The 20,145-nt window shown below is 40.0% G+C and overlaps 1 protein-coding gene across 2 annotated transcripts in view; it reads right to left on the bottom strand.

The window, feature by feature from the left end:
- The window catches only part of LOC141349279 (multidrug and toxin extrusion protein 1-like), a 69,775-nt gene continuing 49,630 nt past the window's right edge, over positions 1 to 20,145 (bottom strand). Inside the window, exons 1-17 of one of the 2 annotated variants that reach the window (XM_073871104.1) lie at positions 10,305 to 10,956; positions 10,000 to 10,101; positions 9,849 to 9,917; positions 9,599 to 9,747; positions 5,828 to 5,870; positions 5,591 to 5,635; positions 5,408 to 5,505; positions 5,214 to 5,311; positions 4,987 to 5,100; positions 4,847 to 4,914; positions 4,313 to 4,421; positions 4,041 to 4,116; positions 1,362 to 1,431; positions 1,097 to 1,229; positions 897 to 991; positions 744 to 822; positions 1 to 646 (exon numbers count right to left, since the gene is read on the bottom strand). In XM_073871104.1, coding sequence (XP_073727205.1) covers positions 423 to 646; positions 744 to 822; positions 897 to 991; positions 1,097 to 1,229; positions 1,362 to 1,431; positions 4,041 to 4,116; positions 4,313 to 4,421; positions 4,847 to 4,914; positions 4,987 to 5,100; positions 5,214 to 5,311; positions 5,408 to 5,505; positions 5,591 to 5,635; positions 5,828 to 5,870; positions 9,599 to 9,747; positions 9,849 to 9,917; positions 10,000 to 10,101; positions 10,305 to 10,475 — 1,743 coding nt within the window. In that variant the 5' untranslated portion in view covers positions 10,476 to 10,956 and the 3' untranslated portion in view covers positions 1 to 422. Of the gene's footprint in view, positions 647 to 743; positions 823 to 896; positions 992 to 1,096; positions 1,230 to 1,361; positions 1,432 to 4,040; positions 4,117 to 4,312; positions 4,422 to 4,846; positions 4,915 to 4,986; positions 5,101 to 5,213; positions 5,312 to 5,407; positions 5,506 to 5,590; positions 5,636 to 5,827; positions 5,871 to 9,598; positions 9,748 to 9,848; positions 9,918 to 9,999; positions 10,102 to 10,304; positions 10,957 to 20,145 lie in introns of those variants that run through there. The other variant, XM_073871105.1, reaches the window with a different exon arrangement.

Raw genomic sequence — 20,145 nt, 5'->3', positions numbered from 1 at the left:
TTATACAATGTAGTGCTGTAGCTGTATTTATCTGAGGTTAAATTACACATTTATGATGAATTCATATATTTTTAAAGTGTTATAAAACTGCGCCCGCTGGCACCAGAACCACTGGTGTAGTAAATGCAAGTAGACGATACTGTCATATAGCGACCGCTAGGGGTCACTAGTAGACTGTTTGCAATTTGGAAGCATTATGTTCTTTAATGTTGGCCCTCTGCTTATTAGTTAGTTAGAATTTAAAGTTACTGCTTTTGTATCAGTGTTGTGTTTGCTGATGTCACCCTATAATTTTACATGGAATTAAAGTGTATAATGAAGGGATATTGCTGGATAAGAAATAAAATCGTATTATAGCCACAGTAGTGTGGCACGTTGCAATAAACATATTTTGGCACGAGAATGAAAACTAATTTTTATGCTCATCTGAGCAAGTCAGTAAGGACTTTATTCGACGCAATCCCTCCGGAGAGTATAAGCAACATAAAGAAAACAGAAAGTCCTCGACGGACCACCAGCTGTTTGGTGTTTAAGACCTCTCCAACTGTGACCAATGCAACAACCTCTATTGATCCTCCTTCTGCTTCTAGGTCTGTGTTTATATCTTCTTGACGTCCTTCACTGTGCTGTGGCACCTGTGATATTTCTTCTGTAAAGAGACCAAATTCAAATTTATTTTTATTTAAAAACAACATAGATGACAGCTCACGGTCATCATCTGCAATATACATGTGATAGCCTACCTTCTGTGAAGCCCTGGTTTTCCATAGCATAACATTCATTTTTGGTTTCAGGATCTTGTACACCTGCTCTGACCAAAGCCTGAGAATCACAAGATAAACTTGTATCAACATTTATTGACAAAATCATAATGTGGATGAGGAAGTATTGTGCACCTCTTGAGTTGCTTTCTTCCAGTCCATTTTCCAAATGAGGATGATGAAGAACAAAGATTGCAGGAAAACACAAACAAAAAACCCAACCCACAAACCTAATGAATAAGAGAAGGCAGGGATTAATGGTGATCTGCATGTCTCTCAGTAACTGAGCTTTCAGTATTGTGTTGAAATAAATGACTAGCAAGCCACAGTCTTACCAATAATTCCCATGTTGACAGCAAACATAAGGGTGACTCCTATTGGTAATCCAATCAAATAATATCCAATAATGTTACACAGAGCCCCAATCAGTTGCTTTCCAGCACCTCTGACAATTCCACTTGTTATAGCCTACAAACAAAACACATTAACAAATATCAGAAAGACCTGGAAAACCTGAATGGTTTTAGAAACGTCTCAAATATAAAAAAACAGAAGATACTTCTATATGTTGTAAACAGAATAATGAATGATCTTAGTTACCGAAATGGCATCAAATAGATGAACAAAGCCATACATAACCATGACCTGTGAAACTCTGAGCACAATGTCCCTGTGATGAGAAATGATATAAGGATATGTTTGTAAGTGCACATAATGCAGACAGAAGTTAAAATATTGTTTACTGAAGTAATCTGGCATCATTTTAAGGTAAAAATTCCAGACAGTATTTACTTTACATGTCACTTATACAATCTTTGTTTACCTGCTGTACACTGTAAAGTTGTGAATTGGATTAATGTACATTTTTTTACTTCAATTGGTAACACCTAAACATTGATTTTTTTACTTACATTTTTGGTTAAAGTGTTTTCTGTAGTAGGGGTTTCTAAAGTGGGGTCCAGGGTCCCCCATGCATGAGTTTAAGAATAGTGTTCTTCAACATGGTGTCTGTGGGAGTCCGTACGGAGTCCGCCAAAACACATTCTAATTGGAGGCATTCAGGCCAAGCTTTACCGTCAGGGCTGCCTACGATGTCCTGCCTTCTCTCGCAAACCTAAGCCAATGGTATGCCGAGGACCCCGTGTGCCCTCTATGTTCAAGTCTAGCAACATTGAAGCACATCTTAGTGGGATGCTAGTACAGCTTACCCAAGGCTGTTACACCTGGTGGCACAATCAGGTGCTGAGGTGTCTTGCATTATTCCAGTGGCAGCCAACACCATTTGTTCAGGAGGGTAAGGGTCAAGCCAACTTCACCACCATAAGATCAGACTCTGCTCAGCTGGGCAGAGCACGGGACTGGAAGCTGTTGGCAGACTTGAACAAGAAACTCTGCTCCCAGCTGAAATTGCAGCCACCAACCTGTGAGCAGACCTTGTTTTGTGGTCATCCTCACTTAAGCTTGTCTACATCATTGAGCTCACCGTGCCCTGGGAGGGTGCAGTGGAGGAGGCCTATGAACGGAAAAGGCTGAGGTACGCTGAACTTGCAACCGATGCGCAACAACAAGGCTGGAATGTGAAGGTACGCCCAGTGGAAGTAGGTTGCAGAGGGTTCATAGTCACCTCAACATCCAGGCTACTCAGGGAGATGGGAGTGCGAGGATCGGCCTACCGGCAGGCAGTCAAAGATCTCTTAGCGGCTGCAGAAAAAGGAAGCCAGTGGCTGTGGGTGAAGAGAAAAGACTCTGCCTGGGTCTTCAAGTGAGTTGATGGCACTTAGGGAGTGAACCTGGGACGCTGGGATTCACCCTCTGTAGGTGTCGTGGGCCTATCAGCTAAACACACAAGAAGGAGGGCGCCCACTTGACAACCCAAAGGGTGCCATCACTCAATTGACCATCCCACGGAGTCTCAACGATGCCTCAGGTAAGTATTAAGGGATATCAACAATTGACCGGTGTTGCTGGGTAATTGCGGCAGATAGTTTGCCACCGTTTGCAACTGAACCTGCATTAACGACGATAGTGGGGCTTCTGGCCTTAGGGCACACTCACATTATCCAAACCAAACCAAACCATGCCCCAGCGCAATTGTCACCCCTCCCTACTCCCCCAGGTGCATGCATTCACATTGTACTTTATCGATCCGAGTCCGGGCGCGCTTTCGTCATTAAGATGCGATTGTTTTGAAAAAAGCAGGAAGTAAAGCGCTCTCTTAACACTGGAACCCACCGTAATGATAAGTCTGTGTTTTTTATTCGGAGTCATGCGCGATTACAGACAGCCCCCTCACATGTCATCATATTGCTTAGTTGATCTGTCACGTGCGCAACTCGGACATTCACGTAACTCCGCTGCACGCATCAAAAGGTTTTTACGGCGGCAGGTGAAGGTGAGTGGTCGCGCAACTGACGTTTTCACCTTTTGAATCGCGCTCAGGCGCGATTGCGCTCACACCACAGCCTTCCACGCCTGAGCCCAAGTGAACCGCGCTCCGGCCCACCTCTGCAACCCGACCAAGGTGCGATTAACCAATCCGCGCCCGGGCATGGAACAGAGCGATCACACTTGTCAAACAAACCAGGCTTTGAGGGTCAAATGCGCCCGAGCGCAGTTTGGTTTGGATAGTGTGAGTGCGCCCTTAGTCAAACGGGTTGGCGTGTATGGTTGAGTTGTGGTGAGACTGTGGCGTTAGAAATTGAGGTTAGGTCATGTCAAGGGTTTATGCGCTGAGTTACGCGAAAAGAGCAACATCAGGAGATGGAAGGGCTGAGGAGTAGTGTGGCAGAGGGTCACTCAAGTGACCATCCTACGGAGTCTCATTGGTGCCTCAAGTATGCATTAAGGGATATCAACATCAAGTCCTATACAACAGAACTAATAACCTCGATTTTATTATTTATTAATATAAGTTTTATATTAGCTTGGTTTATTTTAACATTTTTAACAATGATGAAACATATCAACAAGAAAAATCAAATAAAATTAACAAGTAAATAAAAAAAGTTTCATGTAGACTATATCCAAAAGTAGCCCTCCAGATTGTTTTATCAATTGTGGTAGCCCTTGCTCACAAAAAAGTTGGAGACCCCTGGTTTAAATGTTTATTAATAAAAAAAGGATATATTTTAGGATGGGGATTCCTGCTCTATAGTCAGTATAAAAGAGGAAAATGGTGCTAAATAATCATCGTAATCATATGGGCTCAGTGTGAACCACTTTTAGTGCTATTAGTAACATTTTTAAAAGTGTATACATCTCTGTTGTTGGAGTCCTTACCTGTCTGTGGTAAAGATGTATCCAATAATGTTGCTAGTAGCTCCAATAACAGTCGCAATCACACAGGAAACAAGAACTACAGATTAAAACATAAAAATTAAATCAATAATGTTGAAAAAACATTTAAACGTTATTATTCTATGATTATTGTTTTTATTTTTATATTATTAATTTATTAACTTGATTTAACAGGTTAAGTTTGGTGTTGGGATGCTATCCAAACACTTGTTCAGCTTCAGTTCTGAATATACAGTAATGACATTACCACATACATCCACAGACTAATGAGACTTTGGCTGAAAGTTTGGCGTTTTCTGTGTTTCCAGCTCCGAGTGCATTTCCAACTCTCACACAGGCGGCCACTGCAAACCCCAGAGGAAACTGAAGGTAGACAGCAAGTTACTCAATGAAAATTTCTCAGCTTAGCCCAAATCAGATTTTACAAACGTTTAGGGTATGACAATTGAAGCACATTTTTAACAACCTCCTCTCTGGAATTAATAAATGGTCCAAGCATGATCCATAAAACACACTTAAAGGTGCCATAGAAAGATCAGAGCAGAGCTAAACATTATTATTCATGACCCTTCCATAGGGCAAAAATAGACCATTTCATTCAAAGGACAAATCCTAGGGTTGTAAATTATAAAATGTTTCTGGATAATTTTTGCCCTTAATAAAATTACATACCTTCTATGTAAATATCCAAGAACAATTTAACAGATTATTTCAATGCATTCTTTGGCACCTTTGACATCAAAAGTTTCATCTTGCATTAGAGATGGAAATAACATTGGTAGTTTTACCATGTATGCGACGCTGATCAATTCATAGACAACAGACTGGGCTCCCAGCTCAGCCTCACTGATAAGTCCTACAGAGATCTTAAAAATAAATATCAAAAAAGAAAAAAAAGAATATAAATCCAACTAAACAATTTGCAAACCTGCCAGGAATCCACCAATCTCATAAGTCCACCACTCTGCACAAAGCATGAGCATGCTAGGAAGGGCCAGGCGAACAAAAGCCCCCCATTCCTGCAGACAGTCACGAGACCAACCTAAAGATGTGTGGAAGACATTAAAACATTTTCCAACTCTATTATATCTATCCTCTGTTTAAGACTATCCTACAGGTTTCATAACATAAAAAACCCAACACACGACTGCTCACCATCCCACGTGGCTTTATGCAAACCTGTCCAGCGGATGTAGATGTATAGAAACACAGCTAATGAATACTGTGATATTGTGTTTGCTGCAGCAGATCCTCTGTGAACACAGTCATGAAGATATTGAAGAAATAAGAGATACAGTAAATTAAATCTCTGTCTCCAGTACCTGAAGATGAATTGAACAGACGCTTACATTACACCAAGATCAAGCTGATAAAGGAAGATGCAGTTTATTAAAGCATTGAGGACATTCACAACTGCTCCTGTGATCACCTGAGGCCAAATAATACCCTAAACAAAATACAGACAAACATAATTCCTCAAAATTCATATGAATAAAGAAAAATCTAGACAAATATTTTTTAAGGAGGATTACCTGATTCTGAAGATACCTTGCCTGCAACTGATACATAAAGGAGGCCTGGAGAAATTAACAAAATACAATTTTCAATTGCATTTTACCTTAAAAATATAGAGGGAATTATTTAACAAGATTTCTTTAATGATTTCTTACAACATTAAAGAAAGCAGGTAAACAAACACATGGCTTTTAATGAATGATACATTTTTGACACAATCAGGAGAAAATGTTAAGAAAGGGTCTTGCACTCACAGGCAGAGCTGGTATGAATATATTTACATAGCGTTGTGACAGACTGTTGAGAAAGAAAAAAAATAGAGAGAGAGAGAGAGAGAGGGGAACCACACACCGTTAAAAAAATCAGTGATAGTAAATCCAAATTACGATCACAAATTAAAACTGTTAAAATGCTAATAGAGATGAAGTTTGGTAACAAGTGGGTGGAGCCTTAGGGGTTGTGTACACCAAAACTTTTAAACGTGGCTGAAAACGCCTGGACAACGCAGAATGCCAGCTGTTTTTCAGCTGAGTGCCAGCTTTCTTCAGCTAAGCGCTTTGGTAGCTCTGATACGTCAGCTGTGAGACGGTTGGTTGCTGTGATACTTGTCCCGCCCCACCTCCACTGTGATTGGACGGCCGCGTGAGAACTGACATTGACGAGCGGAGCTTTTATTCCAAAGTTTAAAAATTTTCAACTATCGGTGCCCAGCGCGGAAAAACGCCAGGTGCCGGTTTTCAGCGCGGAAAAAAAACGCTAGCTGCCGGCTTATTTGAAAAACGCAGAGCTTCCATTGGAAACTATTGAAAACATGCGCCGGCCGCGGGTGTAAAAGCTTTGGTGTGTCCAGCCCCTTAATGATACTACTCACCTGGGACTCTTGCAATGCATGTCCAAAAATTCAACAAAAGATCTTTCTCTTTTATTTGATAACTCAAAATGTGATGGCTTGCCAGATCTTTTGGTTTTATGGGATAGCAAAGACCAAACCCATATGACTTTTTTTAATATTCAAAAGAGGATACTGACATCAAATGGCTGAATCCAGAGGCAACCATTTTCTTAAAAACACTGAATTTCAGAATCATTTAAAAACTTTCTCAAAAGTTGACTTCTCCAGACAATCACCCCACTGTGTGAAGACAGAAGAGTCTGCTAGAATCAAGACCGGCGCTACCTATAGGCAGAGTAGGCAAATGCCTAGGGCATCAAGCTTGGATTTAGCTGTTAAGGAAGCCTCTCTCCATGTGCACTAGTCACCCAATCTCTACTGACAGCAATAGACAAAGTTGAGATCAAACCGCAGGAAGATAACATCAAAGTTCCACAAGAACGATTTATAAGCAGACTTCTCTGTATGTTTGTGAGAGGGGTGCGAGGGGCCTCCAACATAAATTTTGCCCAGGGCCTTCAAATATCTAGAACCGGCCCTGGCTAGAATTCAATAATAAAGCGTAAAAAGAAATTAGGGAAAGTTTGGAAAAGGTTCAGGGGGGTTCTCTATATTTAGAAATGAACCCCATGATGTTGTGTCTTTGTATTTGATTTGGACTGTGAATTATGATCTCCTTACCAGGCTAATAAATTCTTATGTTTGGATTTACACTGCATTACTCTGAATTATTGACTATTGTAAATCACATTATACAACAGTTCTTCCTGGTTCTCGAATCTGATTGGTAAAGAGCTATGCGATATTGTACTGATAATGGCACAGTAACCGCTTCACCTTTCGTATCATTCCGTCACCTAGTGAATGGAGGTCCTAAACAGGCTCATCTCTGAATGGAAAAACACAGACGTGCTGTTTTTAAACACTCTCCGTGTGTCTCATTAGTTCACTAGCTCATAAATCAGTCTGTGAATCCCCATTCGGAAGTTATTATTCCGTCAAAGATCAGCGCTCTTGGATGTTACGTTAAACTTAATGGGAGGTAATGGGTCTTGTCACATCGTGTGGACGATTAACACTTGGAAAGAGGAATGTAAACACTTTTTTTTCTGGAGTTATATCTCTTATCAGAATTCGAAAACACAGTGGAACTGCAGGTAAGCACCGCAGCTTTTAAATGTGGACATTGATCATTTATTTAATCGTGACGTGATTATTAAAACATGTTATGAGATATCGCCACTGGTATATTTATAAGCAGCATGCAAAGACATCTCTCTGACACTTATACATTTTTTTTTAAAAAGTTTTATATAGTACTGACAAGAACGAAGTCTAATAATAACCGAGTGCTCATATCGCGTTAAGAGTAAATGGGAAACCAATAGTAACATTATATAAGTATAGTTTTATTAACTTTTACCTCGCGCCAAAACAATAACAACACAAAAGACACTAAATATGAATAAGAAAACAAGTAATAGTTTCATCATGACACCAAATACTGGTGATTTGATCTAATTTTTGACCATCAGGCCAACATGAGAGCCAGGGAATCCCTGTCAGAGATGTAGCCCAGAGAGGGCGGTGGTCAGTGGGGCGAGTGAACACTGACGTCCGCTCATGCTTTGGTTCTCATTCGTACCGAATCTCACTAAGCAAACGTTCAGAAAGGTGCTATCTTTACTAATCGACTGTAGATTTAAATAATACATATATATTCTCGACAGAACTAATCTTAAAACTACATTTTGTGAACAATAAATTGTAATATTTAAAAACGGCGAATCCGTCCATTGAGTTAATATGAGATTCAAAGCAGCCGAAAGTGTTACATGTCATTCTGGCCGCCCTCAAATCCGTGGCGGAAGAAGTAGTTCTCAAACAAAGAGGCTTTTAAAATTACTTCGTTGTTGTTTTCTAGTTTTCCTTTTTCAAACGTGTGCCGTCGAACTGTTGTATAAAAGCAATATCGCTCTCGGAGTCGTGTGATATAGCTCTATATCATCACGGCTGTGATTGCCTCCAGCACTCGGCCTGCGGCCTCGTGCCTCTGGCCTAATCACAGCCGTGATGATATAGAGCTATATCACACTCCTACTCGAGCGATATTGCTTAAATATATCCTTTGTTAACACAAATTTACAATCAGGGTTAAGTTCATGCTAATTAAGTTATACCTCTAACTAAGTTGTTATGTAATCGTATTTATATGTCAGGGGCGGCTCGTGACTGCTCATCCGAGGATGCGCTAATTAAAATAAGTGTTCGGATTGTCACGTGTGTGGTTCCCTTTTCCAAAATGTGTGTCCTGCGTGTGGAGAGATTCTGTGTGCATCATGTGTTTTATCAAAATAAGTGCCCGCTGCACACGCTTCAAAACCGTTATTATAAAAGAGACGCTCACGTTCCCAAAATACACGCTAGACACTTCCTTAACAGTAAACTCTGATAACTCATGAGATTATGCGAGATTACGCAAGTGTTTTTTTATCATAAACCCTTTAGACGCGTCTGCAACAGGCACTTATTTTGACATGCACGTGATGCACACTCAATCTCTCAAAGCGCAGAACACTTATTTTGAAATTACGAACCACACATATGACAAGCTACATACATGTTGTGACAAACTTCGCATCATGCAATTCAAACAAAGAAGTCACCAGCCGCCACTGTTATATGTGGGTTACTGTATTAGGGTGGTAGTCATAACCTCTGATCATTGTCTCTGCTTTAATTAAGTTGTTATATAATCGTATTTTTTAACTATATTCGGCCAGATGACGCTGACCTGAACCCCCTGATTATTGTTGAGCGTTTTATTAAGCTGTAAATAAGTGATTGCATGGGCTACACGAGGACCCTTCAGCAAGAGATCGCGGGAGCGGCATGGTTAAATTGGTTTAGCCATAACCTCTGGTACGGTCAAGTTTGTTTCCGGAACAGCCAGTGTGGACAGATACGACATTGTTAACTGAATGAACAAACGCAATATTGAGTAAAGAGGTAAGGCAGATTGGTTTCCACCATTGGGCCGATGGGTGGTTTCCCTTACGCAAGTCAGATCTGTAACAGCATCAGGATGAGTAATGGTGATTGAATGACAACTCTTTCTTTAACATAACTGTACCTGGCCACTCTTGGACTTTGTTTGACAGCCAGTAGTATTGACTCTGTATTTATGAACAGAGCCCAGCAGGGGAAACAGGCCAACAGGAGGATGAGAATCCCTCTCTGAAGTATCACACCAACCCGCTTCAGATTATTACTGCCAAACGTCTGCAATGAAAGAAGAGAGATCCATTACAACTCCACCTTTACACGAAAACTACTTTACACTAAAACATTGATGAGAATTTACTCAATATCCTCTCTCATACCTGTGAGATGAGTGTATCACACGCAGATGCCAAACCAGAACCAACAGAGAGGCCAGTCACATTAATAACCTGTGAAAATGGTAGTTTCAACTTGCAAGTGCAAACTGGTGATGAATATTTATGTATATCCAGTACAGAGACACAATCTTACAGCAGTGGCAAGAGCAACAGCAGCTAGTTCAGTTTTCCCCAAGTGTCCACAGAACACAGTACTGACGAAACTGATCAGAAAGACCATCAGCTGAGATAGAAACTATATACACAAAGAGGAAAAACATCATAACGTAATATTTACCTACAGTGGATCTTTGCCATATGTCTCTTTGATGTTGATTTGAACTGAACACTCACATTTATTAGAAAATATTGTTCAAAATGTGTTCAATGTATTAGTTTGATTAAACAGTGGTGTCTATAAAACACAAATCTAACATTAATAACTATTTGAAGACTTACCACAGGTCCAGACAGTTTCAGCAGCTCTACAATCTCTTCTTTATAATTCACTGGTAAAAGTCTACGCAGTTTCCTTCTGTAGTCATAACATATCTGTGAACTCCACTTTGACTCCACATTCATTTCTCTTGACTCTCCATTTCCAAGAGTTACTGTGTTTACACCGCCCATTTTATATTTTTATTGATGCCTGTACCCAGTGAATACCTTTCAAATCAACTATAAAAGTAAAGAAACCTAAATAAAAATACCAAAGGTCAGTTACAGAATTAAGATTTTAAGGGGATATACGTGGTATCTAATGGTGTTTGTCAGTGAGTTGTTTGCTGCCTGCCTGCTGCACTTGTAAATAGAAGTCACTGCATTTTCAGATCAGGTTTCCTTAAAGAGACACCAACACCCCCTTAGCCAGCAACCAAATACATCCAGTAAACAGTTAGGTTTGTCTGGTCTGTAGCTGGTGATATATAACCGTAGCGAATTTGAAGTAGGGGATTATGATAATAAATTATATTATTAACATTTTAAACATTCCCCACTATCCCAATTAAAGTAAACAAACATTAGCTCAAAGTAAAGTACTTATAATGTATTGTGATCACAAGTATGTGGATCAAATAAATAATGAGAAAATCTTGAATCTCACATATGTCTTGGGTGTCTGGTCAACACTCATCCAGCGAATTTTAAAGAGTAACTAAACCTCTTGTCAGAGCCTGACCCCACCCACTGGCAATATTTGAAAAATGCAAGAAAAGTGGGCCGATCCCAACGGAGGTAGAGGGGACGAACTAAGTATGTGGTGAGATCGTAACAAGGGCGTGGTGAGCTTGAACCTGCTTACTTCACGAGGCATTTTTTGGACCCAACATTCAATAGGAAAATTCAACTGCAGTAGCCACCGTTCAACCTGAAGAGGGCAGCACTCAGACTTTTTTACACCATATATTGTAGTATTGTAACAATTTATATCCAAATGTCAAAAAACTTACTAAAATCAATGAACAGCACTAATAAAGCCCCATTCTTACAGATTATTAACTAAAAAAAATTGGTTTAGGGTTTAGTTACTCTAAGTAAAGCCCGGAATACACTGCACGATTTTTGTCCTCTTATAAGATCATTACCTTATCACACTGTACGACATGGATCGTTTAAACTCGGGTAGGACAGGCATGTAGACGGTACGATGATGACACGGAAGCTTCGGCGGCAGCGTCACACGTTGCGCAACGTCACCAACATGCGCTCATGGTAAACAAATACCGGTGCACAGGTCGTAGCAGCAAACACACTGTGCGGTGATCATGCCGAATTTCTGACACTGCCAGAAAACTATCGTAGGCCAGGAAAATGGCGTCTTTGAACCTCTCTCACTGTACGACATAGGACCACCGATGGAGAGCCACAATCAAACGATGGCAATCTTTCGTCTGGGACAGCCAATGATCGTGCAGTATATACCGGGCTTAAGACACTATAGATCAGGGCTATTCAAATCTTACCCTGGAGGGCTGAGCACTGCAGAGTTCAGCTCCAACAATGATCAAACACACCTGAGCAACCGAATCAAGGTTTTCATGATCACTAGAAAATCACAGGTGGTTAAAGGCGGAGTCCATGATGTTTGAAAGCCAATGTTGATATTTGAAATCACCTAAACAAACACGCCCCTACCCCAATAGAATCTGGACCTTCTGTTGATAGACCGCCCCACACATACGCAACCCGGTATTTTATTTGATTTGATTGGCTATAAGTGTGTTTTGGTAGTCGGCCCGTCTCCTTTTCCAACGCTTTTTTCAAACATCGTGGACTCCGCCTTTAAGTTTGATTAGGGTCGGAGCTAAACTCTGTAGTGCTCGGCCCTTCATTTTAAGATTTGAATAGCCAGACTATAGAAATTAGGATATAGCTTTCTTGGCTAAGGAGATGAATATTCTAAAATTGACCTAAATGTTTTTAAAGCAGGTAGCGATCACTTTAATGATAAGTGACTCCAGATTATGAACATGAACTACAAACATCATGATGTGTGATACATATTTAAGCTGCAAATGAAATGAACCAACTGAGTGCACTTTTAATAAACATAATTGCAATAGTCGCAAATCTTGATGTCCACTAAGGGGCCAGTCACACCAAAAGCATTTATGGCAGTTGCAGGCGCCTTTTTTGAATGATATTCTATGGGCAGGGCGCGTTTGTGCGCTGTTTATGCGCGCCGAGCACCTTGCGTTTTTTTGCCGCCTGCCGCGCGCGCGTTTTTGAAGGAGCGCTGAGAGCGGAGAAGCGCCCGGCGTCATTCGTGTCTTTCCCTTGTCCAATCGAATGAGGGGAGAGGCGGGCCTTATGTTGTGGTGAGGGAAGTTTACAGTTGCTTTGAAGAACCGGACACCACTCGCTCACTCTCTCCTGCGTGTTTGTGCACCTCTCACCCTCAAACAAGGTCAGAGCAAGCGTCATCTTTTTAAAGTTTCTGCTAATATGACAGTTAACAGCAAAGAGCGCTCACGCTTCAATATTTGATTGACAAGACAGCTGACTCGGTGGTTGCTTAGCAATATGAAAAGCCGCGTCGCACTGCTCTTTTTTAAAAAAGGCAGTGCGTCGCGCCTTGCGTTTGCAAGCGTTTAAAGCGCTTTTGGTGTGACTGGCCCCTAAAGTGTCAGATTGTATTTTAATTATTAGGGATAACAGTAATAAGAGATGCAATGAAAGGTTAAATGTGACACCCACAGGTAAAGCAGGCATGAATATTTTTATAGCTGTGACGGACTGTTGGGGGACAGAGAGAGACACACATGTTAAACTTTAAACTGTTTAAATTTAGTGTTAAGAACTGCTAAGAGCCATAATAAAGATAATAGCTTTTAAACATTTAAGACAGATTTGTAACATGCTGGGTTGTTTTAAAACATTGCTGGTCAAATATAAAAATTTTCTGGGTTAATTTAACTGGTTTGTCCCTTTTGACGAAATGTTGGCTTGACCCAGTAGGCTATACCCATTAACTCTTTCCCTGCCATTGACGGATATCTCGTCAATCAAGAGAAAACGCTTCCCCGCCAATGACGAGTATTTCCGTCTTTCCGCAATACCGCTATTATCCACTAGGTGGCCTTCCGCAACTTTTTAAAACCGGAAGTATTGCCCTATGGCAAGCTGCTGAATGTCCGTGTCTGTTTTAAAGATCGCTCTGAATGGGATCTCTATGAAAAGTCCGTCACAAAAATGGAATTATCTTTGCTTTTTGCTCAAAATGTGGTGTTTTTGCAGAAACCTACCCATATTCAAAAGCTGATTACAAAAGAACTACTGAAGGTAGGATGAAACGTTTTTTTTTTGTTTGTTTGAAAGCAGAGGGTCTGTTCTTTCATTTGGTATATTCATTTATGCAATCAGGACCTTATTCAACACAATTCCTCCGGCGAGTGTAAGCAGCATAAAGAAAACAGAAAGTCCTCGACGGACCACCAGCTGTTTGGTGGTTGAGACCTCTCCAACTGTGACCAATGCAACAACCTCTAATGATACTCTTTCTGCTTTACTAACAGCTTCCATATCTGTGTTTGCATCTGCTGGACGTCCGTCAGTGCACTGTGGCACCTGTGATACTTCTGTAAGAGACCAAATTCAAACTTATTTTTATTTAAATAAAAACATAGATGACAGCTCAGGGTCATCATCTGACATATGGTGATACCTTCTGCGAATCCCTTGTTTTCCATAGCGTAACACTCATTTTTGGTTTCAGGATCTTGTACACCTGCTCTGACCAAAGCCTGAGAATCACAAGATGATTTTGTAAAATAATTGTTGATACAAGCTTATGATGTGGATGAGGACGTATTGTGCACCTCTTGAGTTGCTTTCTTCCAGTCCATTTTCCAAATGAGGATGATGAAGAACAAAGATTGCAGGAAAACGGATACAAAAAGCCCAACCCACAGACCTAACAAACAAGAGAATTCATGAAGCAGGGATTAATGGTGATCTGCATGTCTCTCAGTAGAGCTTTCAGTATTGTGTTGAAATAAATGTTTAGAAAGCCACAGTCTTACCAATAATTCCCATGTTGACTGCAAACATTAGGGTGACTCCTATTGGTAATTCAATCAAATAATATCCAACAATGTTACACAGAGCACCAATCAGTTGCTTTCCAGCACCTCTGACAATTCCACTTGTTATAGCCTACAAACAAAACACATTAACAAATATCAGAAAGACCTGGAAAACCCTGAATGGTCTTAGAAACGTCTCAAATATTCAAGAACACACAGACTTCTATATGTTGTAAACAGAATAATGAATGATCTTACCGAAATGGCATCAAATAGATGAACAAAGCCATACATAACCATGACCTGTGAAACCCTGAGCACAATGTCCCTGTGATGAGAAATGATAAGGATATGTTTATAATAGTGCAGACAAACGTTAAATTATTGTTTACTGTAGTAATCTGACATCATTTTAAACAAGGTAATCTATCAAGACTTTACATGTCATTTAACAAAAACCTTTTTACCTGCTGTCCCTTTGAAATAATGCTGACAAGGAGTTTAAGGACATAAAGACAAAATGCCTTTTTATTTTATTTAAACTGGGGTTCGGGGACCCCCAGAAGGTTTTAAGCCTTAAGGGGTCCCCAGAAATGTCAAATGTAGAAGATAAAGCAAAGATTATCAAATATAGCTGTATATAATATTAAAATTACTATTTATTTAACAGAGTTTTGTTTTTTCTTTAATAAAATAAAATGGATATATATAGTCCTTTAGGATGATAGTTCCTCATAAGTTTCACTAGGGACTTTAAGCAACAGCTGCAAATGGAACGGCGACCAGAAGTATGCTGTCACACTGCCATAGCCAAGAACGTAAAAATCACTAAGCAACCGTAAACAGGACAGCGCAACGCGGCATTAATTCATTTATTGAGATAAATATCATTTAAAAAAGCAAGAGAAGAATTGCTTTTGGCATTAAACTACAATCTTTTGTCAGAAGAGGAGTTTTTACTAGGTTTTTTTTTTTTTTTTTTTTTTGCTGCCTGAGGTGTTGTTGCTAACAACAGACATATCTTTATACAAATGTAAAAAATCTTTATAATTAGCTTAAATTTAAAACATTTAACACATTATATAAAAGACTAGTGGTAAAATCATAAACCGATGCAATTACAATGTCATATGCCGTAAAACATTTATTTATGTAATCTCTCACGTTGTAGCGACTCCGGCAAATCAGCTGTTCTCCCGTAGTAGACCGTTACAGTAAAACGTCGCAAAGTAGTTAATTTCGCGCATGTGCAATTCAACGCCAGAAAGCCGTTGCCGTTCCACCAGAGGGTGTTGCTTAAAGTCCCTATTACTTTTGGTGGTCCTTGCCTTTATAAAAGCCTTGCTCTATAGTATACTTAGAATAAAATAAGAAAACGAGCGAAATAATCAGCGTAAGGGGCTAATCACACCAAACGCGTTTTAAATGCTTGGAAACACAAGACGCAACGCACTGCTTTTTTTAAAGAGCAGTGCAACGCGGCTTTTTGTATTGCTAGGCAACCACTAGTCTCAGCCTCAGACGTCACGCCCACAGACTGTTGGCTAAACATCTGATGTTTTTCGTACACTTTTCTGGAAGCCCTGTGAGAATGTCAAAGTAGTCTTTGATTGGTTGAAATAAACCGGATTTCCAGGAGACGCGAGTGTCGCGATTAGTTTCGGTCCCTGGAAAACAAAGCTCTGACGTTCCATTGAGGAAGGGAATCAGTCGTGTTCATGTGGATAATAATGACCAGTTATCATGATCAGCTAAACATTGGATTCTCAAAAATATGCTAAGTTCGCAGCATAGACTCTCTAAAAGACGTCCAAGAGTTAGTGGAGTCGGAAAGTTTGGTTCTCCTGAATTGTTTGTAGGTGTTAAAAAGTGGAGAGATATGTTTCAAACAGACGTTTAACGGGAGCGTCTCATTGGTGTGGCTGTTGATGAAGTGCACAACGTTGTTCTATGGTGAGTAATGTTGTTTATTTAGATACAATTCGGTTGCGGCTGGTTATTTCAATAACTGACTTGTTGCCAGCCGGCTCGTTATTGTGGGGAGTCCGAAACGTGACACTAGACGAAACAAACTGTGATTGGTTGTTTGACATTTCGGTCAAACAGCTCGTGGGCGGGCTTTGTCCAGAAAAAGCAGCAAAAAACACCAGACCTTCAGTATTGAAGGTCTGGCTACGCAAGACTGGGCAACCACCGAGTCAGTTGTCTTGTCAATCAAATATTGAAGCGTGAGTGCTCTTTTGTTGCTAACTGTCATATTAGCAGAAACTTTAAGAGGAAGCTTGCTCTGACCTTGTTTGAGGATGAGAGGTGCACAAACACGCAGGAGACAGTGAGCGAGTGGAGTCCAGTTCTTCAAAGCAACTGTAAACTTCCCTCAGGCCCGCCTGTCCCCTTATTCGATTGGACAATGTAAAGATGCGAATAACGTCGGGTGCCTTTCCACTCTCAGCGCTCCTTCAAAAAATGTGTGCTGTGACTGGCGGCAAAAAACGCAAGTTGTTCGGTGCGCATAAACAGCACGCATACCCTCATTGCCCATAGAATATCATTCAAAAAGGGCGCCTGCAACTGCCATAAACGCTTTTGGTGTGATCGATGGTTTTGGCTTAGAATCCTAGGGAACCATGATTACGAGACTTTCAGCCCCATTTTTGTAGATAATTTTTTTGTAGAGTGCAAGTTAGATCTCTTGGTGTCCTTACCTGTCTGTGCTAAATATGTATCCTATAATATTACTGGTAGCTCCAATGCCAGCAGCAATCACACAGGAAACAAGTACTATTAAAAGATTAAAACACAAATGTAATCAATATGGTATTGGAAAACATTCAAACATTATTTTATAATTATTGTTTTTATATTTACAATGCTCACTCAAAAAGAACCCAACATTTTTATTTTAACCCAGCGTTTGGTCCAAAAGGAGTTAACCCCCCCCCCCAAAAAAATGGGTTAAAACAACCCAGCATTTTGGGCGAAACAACAGAACATAGTTTAAATTAGAAAGCAACGGGCTGCGCTCTTTGTGACCGAACACTGGATTGAAAAAGACCCAGCATTTTCTAAATATTATAAACAATATTAAACAGGCTATGTTTGGTGTTGGGTTGCCATCCAAACACTTGTTCAGGATCAGTTCTGACTATAAATGACATTACCACATACATCCACAGACTAATGAGACTTTGGCTGAAAGTTTGGCTCGATCTGTGTTTCCAGCTCCGAGTGCATTTCCAACTCTCACATTGGCAGCCACTGCAAACCCCGAAGGAAACTGAAGGTAGACAGCAAGTTACTCAATGATGAAAATGTCTGGATGACTTAATTAGATTTTTAGTGGAACACATGAAAAATTGCATTACCCTGTTACAATGTTAAAGAGTGGATCAGTTTATCCCAGTGGTTCTCAAACTGTGGGACGGGCCAGGTGGTGGGGCCCCAGTGTTATAAAATACATCAATTTATCATACATTGCGTAATTAAACCTAAAAATAAGGCTACCAACCAGCAGCACTACATTGTATCATTTAATATGTTTTGTTTAATTCAACTCATTTTAAGTTTGAGATTGTTTTATGTCATGGGGGGACGTGCTGATACATTTGAGAAGAACTGTGTAGCCCAAATCAGATTTTACAAAAATGTTAAGGGTTAGGCAACTGAAGCACAGCCTTAAGCCTTCTCTCTGGTTTTAGTAAATGGTCCATGCATGACCCATAAAACACAATTAAAAACTAAAAAAAGTGTCATCTTGCATTAGAGAGGGTTAGGAAAATAACATTGGTAATTTTACCATGAATATGAAGGTGGCCAATGCATAGACAATAGACTGGGCTCCCAGCTCAGCCTCACTGATAAGTCCTACAGAAAACTCAAATTAATATCAAATAATAAAAACAAATAATAAATCCAAACAATTTGCCAACCTGCCAGGAATCCACCAATCTCATAGGTCCACCACTCCACACAAAGCATGAGCATGCTGGGAAGGGCCAGGCGAACAAAAGCCCCCCATTCCTGCAGACAGTCACGAGACCAACCTAAGGATGTGTAGGTGAAATGGACAAAATTGTGTAAAACGTCATCCAACTCAATTATATCTATCCTCTGTTTGAGACTATAGTCTACAGGTTTCATAACTTCAAAAAAATCCAACACATGACTGCTCACCATCCCACGTGGCTTTATGCAGACCTCTCCAGCGGATGTAAACGTATAGAAACACAGCTAATGAATACTGTGATATTGTGTTTGCTGCAGCAGATCCTCTGTGAACACAGTCAAAGATATTGAAGAAATGAGAGATACAGTAAATAAAAACTCCAGTATCTGAAGATGAATTGAACAGCCGCTTACGTTACACCAAGATCAAGCTGATAAAGAAAGACGTAATTTATGAGAGCGTTGAGGACATTCCCAACTGCTCCCGTGATCACCTGAGGCCAAATAATACCCTAAACAAAAATATAGACAAACATAATTCCTCAAAACTTATTTGAATTAACAAAAAATTTGACAAATATTTAACAAGGAAGTTAACCTGATTCTGAAGATACCTTGCCTGCAACTGATACATAAACGAGGCCTGAAGAAATAAACAAAATGACATTTTAAAATGGCAAATTCTTTAATGATCTTTTATAATAGAAGCACAAAAAACAAACATATTGCTTTTAATGTTTTTTTTTTTTTTACAAAATTTAAAGGATTGTTAAAACCTTAGGTTTTTTGTTGAATAAAAAGTTGAATAATGAATTTGCTTTTGACCATTTTTTTATATACTTGAGAGCAGGGGCGTAGGCAGAAATTGTATTTTGGGCGGGCCGGGGCAAAAGTGAGTGGGCCAATAGTTTATCCTAGAATAAAATGACTTAAATAATAATTAAACCTTAGAGTAGAAAAAAGAATAGACAATCTGCAAAAACAGTGACATCTTTCCTTTGCAATTTTCGGTGAAGGCAATAATAAAACACTGTCTAAACATGTTCAACCAACACATAGCTCAATAAAGGCTGGACAAACCAGGCCAGGCAGTCTTATTTAGGCTAGTCAGTAGTGCAAAAACAGTTCACCTGAAATAAAGTAGGCTAAAAGTAACAGAAAATTGAAATAATGAAAACTCTCAGCAGAGCACGGTTTGAAATAAATAACAACACACTGCCTAATTTATATTAAATCAACCATATACAGTGCAATCAGCCTGGTGGAAATTAAGCTTTTGTGCCAAAAAATTTGCCTGACTACGTCAGACTTCGTACTTCCGCTAAATTTCATTACGCTTCTGTACTCAGTGTGAGATACCTCCCATTCAAACCGTTTTCCTCCGGCATCGAGACGACCGACAAATCAACGAACAGAGGGCGGGCTGAGAGCCGTGACGTAGACGCTAAGCGCCGAATCACGGTTGTAGTTTGAAGTGGACATGGAGACACAGAAAGCTATTTGCTCTGTTGTGGAGAACCGGCACTTGCCAACTTAAACCCGAACAAGAAAAGTGTTTGTTAAACATTTTGAATGGAGATTATGTTGTTGCCTTACTCCCGACAAGTTTTTGGAAAAGTTTAATTTATCAACTTTACCGATCGTCAGCGAGAAACTGTGTGCAGCACAGCTTGACGTGCACAACGATCGAGAAATCATGGAAGGGAATTATATGGTTCACAGTTAATGGTGGAGGACGCGTGGGCAAGCATTCTTTGGTGACATTCCTGATTAACCAGAAAATAAGGTAGGAAGATTTTATTTACATGTGGTTATTATGGTTGTCTGGT

The sequence above is a fragment of the Misgurnus anguillicaudatus genome, chromosome 9 (assembly GCF_027580225.2).
Source record: "Misgurnus anguillicaudatus chromosome 9, ASM2758022v2, whole genome shotgun sequence".
Taxonomy (NCBI): domain Eukaryota; kingdom Metazoa; phylum Chordata; class Actinopteri; order Cypriniformes; family Cobitidae; genus Misgurnus; species Misgurnus anguillicaudatus.
Note: the sequence above shows the minus strand (reverse complement) of the source record. Positions and strands in the feature narration are given on the sequence as shown.